Raw genomic sequence first — 7,029 nt, forward strand, 5'->3', positions numbered from 1 at the left:
AGTTCCTTGCCTCCCAGAGCAACCCAAGGGTTCAATAACGTGTGAGAGAACAATGGTGACCAGGGGAACATGCTTTTCATGACTGACCACCTGAAATCCATCCTAGGAGAGGTAGGTGCGGGCTCAGGGTGGCTGGGGTCTAGAGGGGGCATCGGCCCTCTGGGCTCCACCACGCGGGCTCTTTCTTGCACTGGGGTCCCCGGTCTGCCTCAGCCCCCACCCCCAGGCCTTGCTCCCAGCTGTGGCCACTTACAGATTAGCACAGGAATACTGTTCGTTGGCAGACTCTCCAAATTTTACTGTCCTCATACCCACCAGGTCAAGCCCTACTCAGCCAGAGGCCATCCCACAATTTTCTAGGGTCCCAAATGGGAACAGAGGACCAGCCCCCTCATTGGGCGCTGGCTGCAGGGGTAGGGTGGGGGGCTCTAAGTTGGAGGGCTGGGAGCCACAGCGTTACCATCACCATCCACCACAGACACCTGACCCTGGGGCTCAGTAGACATCTTCGTGTCCTCACGAAAAGGGAGGCGTGTGTGTGGCCAGCCAACCAACAGGTGGCACCTTCCTGTCTTGTCGGCCTTTCTCCCAGCAGGAGCAGGTGTGAAAAGCTGCTCCTTCTCTCTCAAGTGGGCCTCATAGGGTATCCCTAATGATGTACACACACACTGAATAACTGCAAAGGCAGTGTTTATTAAAGTATATCTCATTTTCAAAACTGAGCCACTAGCCATTAGCATGTATACATTTTTGGGGGACACCTGTAGAACCAGCAGCACCCCGACCACTTGCTGTTCTTCAGCGTCACTCCGCAAGTTCACAACTCAGAATGGCCCAGGACCCCAGGGTTCGGACACTCCCATCCCAGTGAGGTCTTTCTCATGACTTGGAGCGAGCGCTGAATCACCAAGAGGTGCTATGCATAGATGGGCCTGAGAGCTCTGGGTCAGTCCCGGTCCTGCAGCTCACCGTGGGGGACACTTCTGAACCACAGGGAGGCAGACCACTGGAAAGCCCCAGCACAGGCGCCCTTGGAGCCCCCCCTCTGGGCCACACTCCACCGCCTGTCCCCTTCCTCTCCAGCGGTTCGTTTGTGGAAGTCCCCGACAATCACTATATCCACGTGAACCAACCAGATCTCGTGGCCGGTGTCATGAGCTCCTTCTTACAGCGCAGGGACAGGATCCCAGCCTAGCTGTAGCCCTGGGCCTGGGGCTACTGAGACTTTGTGCTCTCAGCTCACCACCCGGACACCCAGCTCCCGCGGCCCCCAGCCAGGCCAGCTGCCATGGAAACAGGCCTCCTTGGTCTTGACCAGCACGAGCTGGAAGTGGAGGTGTGGGGTGAGGTTTGTTTCCAAAATTTGTGTCTTCACAGGGGGAAACCATGTCTGAATTCGGGGTAGTCTGTTTTGTGGATCATCTGCAGTGAGCTGGTGGGGCTGCAGGAAGGAGGGGCTGGGACAGGCCTGCCTGGCCTGCAGCCCAGCAGCTTCTGCAGCCTCTTCCTGCCGTCTGCCTGAGTGAAGAGTAAACTGTTCTTGTATTTTCTCTCATTGCTTCTGAGGCTTCACTGCAGTGGGCGCTTGCCCCCTGAGGGTAAGGGGGGACTAGAGCAGACACTTAGCTTTTAGAGGGGATCCAGAGACAGGCTGGGAAGAAAGCAGGAGTGGGAAGGAACCACTTCCTGGGCCAGTGGCTTCCTGAGGCCAAGTCCTCATGCCAGGCCGGCCTCACCGGCACTGGGCTCAGGACAGTTGAAGCACAAGGACTGAGGGGTGACACTGTCCTTCACCCTGCTGTGTGTGGGCTCAGATTTTTGGTGCTGTTTGATGTGGCAGCCGCTTAGCCTGGGCAGTCCAGTGAGCATCCAGGCCTTCATGTCCTCGCTGGCCACCCACTACCCACCTGTGCCAGCTCAGTAGGGACGAAATCTGCGTTGGGCTCGCATCAGTTCAATCCTCTGCTTGTCCTCCTCGAACTTCTTGCGCAATTGTGCGAGATCTGGGGCACGAGAGGAAAAAGCGAAATGGCCAGAATCAGACATGCCCTGTGGGAGCTGAGCCCCACTGCCCCCCATTAGAGTTGGCCTGCCTCTGCCCCCACCATACACACACATGGCCACAGCCTTCTCTGCACCCACAGCCAGCACCTGAGATCCACCTTCTGCAATCTGGCTCCAGCACTAACTGCTCAGGGGTCTGGCTGTCGGTCCTAAATCCCAGGTGCCTCTACAGCCCCAAAGACCCAGGGGCCCCCACAGCGACCTCTGGGGAGCAACAGGGGGGCCGGCACACAGGTGCTGCTGAGCTGGGACCCCAACCCCAAAGCCTGTTGGGAAATCTGGGCCTAAGGACACCCTGGCCCAGATTCCAGGTCCAGGGCCTGCCACAGGCCTTGTCCACAGGGCCAGGGGCCAAGGGCAGTGGGGCAGTGGATGGGCTTGGGGGCACCCTTACGCTCCATCTTGGTCTCGCGGTGCTGCCAGGCGTAGAAATTGAGCAGCTCCTTGCGGGCGCGCTTCCGCTTCTCCCTCTCTAGCACCCGCAGGCTGGCTGCCTCTGTCCGGGGGAGTACAGGCCGCCGGCCACGGCGGGTCACCTTCACCCAGCCCTCATCGTCAGGGACTCCTTCCTCCTCCTTGGCCTTAGCTTCCTCCTGCAAGGAACAGGACCCTGTGACGGTGCCAGGACTCGCCCTGTAGCCTCAGGAGCACTTCACCTCTATTCCTCTCCAGGCTCCCCCCACCCCACACATCCAGAATCTGCTCCCAAGGGCACCTGCTGCTCCCTCTACCCCAGCAGTGTTGGTGCCCAAGTTGGGGGGTGGAAGCAGACATGCCAATGCTGCCTCTTCCTCCAACCTCGGACGGTTCTTACTCTATAGACCTAGAGACTAGACATTACCAACTCAGGTGACCCAGGACTCAGCAGGGAAAAAGGAAATTTAGACTCTACATGGTGACCAGGATAGGCTGCCAATTCCCCCTCAGGTGCCACACAACGATACCTGTGGCACCGCCTTCCCCATAGTGACACAGGTGACATGCGGCCACCCCATGGAAGCCCCACCTCGGCTATCTTCTTGTCATATGCCTCCATGAACGTGTCCACTTCAACCCTCAGGGCCTCTGGGTCCGGCACAGAGTCTATATAGTCACTGATCCACTCTGAGGGAGCAGGGAAGAGAGAAACAGGCCTTCCTCAGGCTCAGCCTCCCACACGGTGTTCTCAGGGCAAGTGAACATGGCTGCTGCTGCCCCCACAGGTTCTCCCGCCACCCCAAGGCCCAGGAAGGAGGCCCCAGCCCTTGCGCAGCACTGACTGTGAATGCCGCTCTTCACGGGGTGACTCTCTGTCGAGACCAGCAAAGGGCCCTTCAGGGCTAAGGCAGCTGGCACCCCACTTGGCTTCTGGAACACCACGTAGGCCACCTGGAAGCCCTGGAGGGAGGGGGAGGTGTCACAGTGCTGGGAGCCTCCCTTTTCTTCCAGCCGCCCACAGCCCACACCAGGCACATGCGTCCCACCTACCCTCAGCCTGACCTGACCCTGGACCAGGGGAAATGTGCAGGGCTGTCCCCAAACGGTGACGATAACCAGGAGGTTGTCCATAATCCAAAGGGGAGGGCTGTGCTCCTGGTTACCCAACATGTGCCTGTTCCCACCAGGGGCTTTTCTTTTAGTTATGGGGGAGATTCGGAGAAAAGGTGCTCACCCCAGGCCAGGAGTGGATGGACATGCAGGGTCATACTAATTCCAATTCCACTACACCGGCAGGTGTGGGCTCCAGGGACACGGGAATGACAATGGGGCCACTGCAGCCCTGACCTCAGAGAGGCCCTCAGGCAGGGGGAGGAGATGGTCTCTGAGCTTCCACCCAGGACAATGGAAGAGCAGCAGGAAGCTAAGGGATGTGGCAAGTCTGGGGTAAGGAGCAGAGGCTTTTCCTGCCAGCCCTGCTAGACCACACACTGCAAGGCCTGGCCCAGGGCACTAGGGAATCCTCTGAAAGTCCCACTGCCACCAGACACCACCTTCCCCTCACGCCAGGGACACTGACCTAGGCCACCCCGCACCCCCATTCTTGCAGACCCCAGCACTTGCAGGCTTACTGGAACGGGCTTGGGGTGAAAAAACTTCGACTTTGGCTCCTTTGGGATCTCAGTGAGCTCGGGCTTCCCCTGTAATTCCACTGACTGGACGGAGCCACAGGGAGAGAAGAGGCGGGACAGCGACTCCTGCCAGGGCCCAAGAAAGCAGTGTGAGTGGCTGCAGGGCCTTCCAAGAGCCTCCCTACAGCCCTGGAGGTCTGTGCCCAAGCTGGGGACACAGACACGCAGGGAGGGCCTGGAAGCCACACCCTCCTCAGCGTGGAGGTTAAAACCCTACCCTCCCAGGGCCCGTGGGAACACACCTCCCCTGGCAGGAGGAGATGGAGTGAGACGGAACTCAGGTATAAGGTTTCTGGCTTTGTGACAGGACCCTGTGGAAGCACATGCCCAGATGTGTTTGGTTTTCTCACCAAGTGAAAGAGATTTCTCACTTTGAAAGGGCACCTTGCTGAAAGATCAGTCTTTCCTACCAATTTCTCTGGGTACATGATCCCAAAAGTGGGATTAAGTTCTAAATTTTTTAAAAAAATTATTATGCACCCTGGCCAGGTGGCTCAGTTGGTTAGAGCATTGGCCCAATGCGCCAAGGTCGTGGGTTCGAACCCGGGTCAGGGCACACACAAGAATCAACCATCTCTCTCCTTTCACCCCCATCTCAAGTCAATTAACAAAACCATTTTTTTTAATTAAAAAAAAAAAAAGCCCTAGCCAGTTTGGCTCCGTGGTTAGAGCGTTGGCTGCGGACTGAAGGGTCCCGAGTTCGCTTCTGGCTAAGGGCACATACCTTGGTTGCAGGCACGATCCCCAGCCCCAGGCCGGGGTGCATATGGAGGCAACCAATCGATGTGTCTCTCTTACATTGATGATTCTCTCTCCTAACTCTCTCCCTTCCACTCTCTCTGAAAAGCAATGGAAAACATATCCTCCAGTGAGGATTAAAAAAATTTTTTTAAATTATCACAAGAATAGGTAGGGACATTATTTTTGGTGTTATTCTGAGTATCTGATTTTATGAAACCACCAAATAAATTTTACTACTTGAATCAGCCTTTTAAAAACAGAGTTAAACCTATGCTGTTGGAATCAGGACGATGGTTAGCCTTGGGGGGCGGGGTACGAGCGGACCTCGAGGTGCGGGTGCTGCTGACATGGGCACCATCAGCCTATGCAATACGGGCTGGACACCGCTGCCCAGGCCTTCCCCATACATACATTATTCTTCAGTCAAGGTTAAAAAGGACACCCTCTCCTCTTAATGGTTTTTTCTCTAACTATAATCTTTTAGAAACTGATATTTCTTTTTTGGAAAAAGAAATTAGTTTCTCTTCTATAAATTTACATAATACTAAATTTAGCAGCTTTGTGGAAAAAAGTTGCTATGTCTGGAGAGATTTAGAAGTAATTTTGTTTTCTTTCAGTTTTCCTATTTTTACTATGGACATGCACCACTTTTAAAATCAGGGGAAACCAACATACAACTGAAACAATTCTACGTAATAAAAAGCTTTGGGCTCCTTAGAATTATGTTTTTAAAAGCACATCTTTAAAAAGCAAATTTCCTGTCAGGAGAGAGAGAGGCTGCCCTCTGGATACCCTCCCTTGGGGCTTCAGTTAGTTGCCTCCATCTCACCACTAAGGGCGTGGTGGGGGCCAGTGGAAGCCCAGCTCCGCCTGGAGCCCCACCCGAGCCTATGGGCTCCCTCCCAGATACCACCTCACCTCTGTGCAGTATGGGGGCACGTTGAGGACAAAAAGGGTCCTCTTCTGAGGCCAGGAAGACTTGGTGCCCTCTCGGACTCTGTGCTCTCTCATATACAGGTAATGGGAAGCCTGCTGCTTTTCAGAGAACTTGATCGGAACGGCTGAAAGGAAAATGGGGCAGGGAGGGATGGCATGAAAGTCAGGTTCAGGCTGCCCCTTTCTAGTCCCCTGTCCACCCACCCTTCCCTGAGCCCTCCCTCTACGAAGGCCTGTGCAGGGTGCTATGCAGTCTATGAGAGTGAGCGAGCAGAGAATCTGCCCAGGACTGGTGGAGGAGACAGAATGCAACGGGGCAATTCTTGCAGGTGCGGAGTGAAACAAGAGGGAAGTTTGCTGCTGCTGCTCGTGGGGTAAATACCAAAATCCTTAGCGTGGCTGGAGGCCCAGCTGACCCTGACCACCTCTGTGGCCTTTTCTCACACCATCCTCCCCCCACCACTTAAATCTGACTTTAGCACGGGCCAGTGGGGCTCAGCCGGCTGGGCGTCCTCCGCGCACCGGGAGGTGGCCGATTCCGTTCCCGGCCAAGGGCACACGCTGGAGGTGCCGGCTGGTGCCCGGTAGGGGGCGTACCGGCGGCAGCCAATCGACGTTTCTCCCTCTCCCTTCCTTTCTCTCTAAAAATCAGTAAAAACTGTAAGAAAATAAAACAAAGTAAATCTGACTTTAGAAAGAACTTCCTGGCACCTAGGGGGAGGAGAGAAGTCGGGGGTAAGACCAGAAGCAAGAGAGCCCGTTGGAAGGGCACGTAGCTGCCCGGGTGAGGGCTGACGGCCGGACTAGGACTCGCGGAGGTGAGACGTGCCCGCCGAGCGGGGTGAGGTGCAGAAGGACTCGCCCTGGGGGGGAGCGTGGACAGAGGCGGGGTCACCCAAGGGAGGCCCGGGCCACAGTGGGTCGTCCGGGGACAGTCTAGCCGGACGAGAGCAAGGCGCCGGGCGGTGCTGGGGGGCCCGCGGCCTCACGACCTTCCGGGGCCACCGCCGACCCCCGAGCCGTCTCTGGGCGCAGCCTGGCCGTACCCGGCCCCGCGGCCCCTCGCCTGTCCCGCGGCCCCTCACCTGAGTAGCCGGGCGGGCTCGGAACCGCCTCTTTGGCGTCCCGCGCCGCACGCTTCCTCCTGCGCGCCACCATCTTGCCGACCGGAAGCCGCACG

At 56.8% G+C, this 7,029-nt stretch overlaps 1 protein-coding gene across 1 annotated transcript; it reads right to left on the minus strand.

Moving 5' to 3' along the window:
• Positions 1 to 670: 670 nt before the first annotated feature.
• On the minus strand, positions 671 to 7,029 carry RRP7A (ribosomal RNA processing 7 homolog A). The gene is made up of 7 exons (XM_081128931.1): positions 6,935 to 7,029; positions 5,832 to 5,974; positions 4,113 to 4,238; positions 3,324 to 3,441; positions 3,071 to 3,168; positions 2,459 to 2,657; positions 671 to 2,003 (listed from the first exon to the last, which is right to left on the minus strand). Exons 1-7 carry the CDS (start codon positions 7,005 to 7,007, stop codon positions 1,918 to 1,920), a joined length of 843 nt encoding a protein of 280 aa, XP_080985057.1. The 5' UTR covers positions 7,008 to 7,029; the 3' UTR covers positions 671 to 1,917.

This window comes from Miniopterus schreibersii (genome assembly GCF_964146895.1).
Source record: "Miniopterus schreibersii genome assembly, chromosome: 2".
NCBI classification, from domain to species: Eukaryota; Metazoa; Chordata; class Mammalia; order Chiroptera; family Miniopteridae; genus Miniopterus; species Miniopterus schreibersii.

Excerpts from the sequence above, each read along its gene's own strand:
- RRP7A (XM_081128931.1), bottom strand. The coding sequence starts at position 7,007 with ATGGTGGCGCGCAGGAGGAAGCGTGCGGCGCGGGACGCCAAAGAGGCG. Across the intron at positions 5,975-6,934 it reads GAGCCCGCCCGGCTACTCAG|CCGTTCCGATCAAGTTCTCT; the intron begins GTGAGGGGCCGC and ends TTTTCCTTTCAG. Across the intron at positions 4,239-5,831 it reads TGCCCCCATACTGCACAGAG|GAGTCGCTGTCCCGCCTCTT; the intron begins GTGAGGTGGTAT and ends GGGCCCTGGCAG.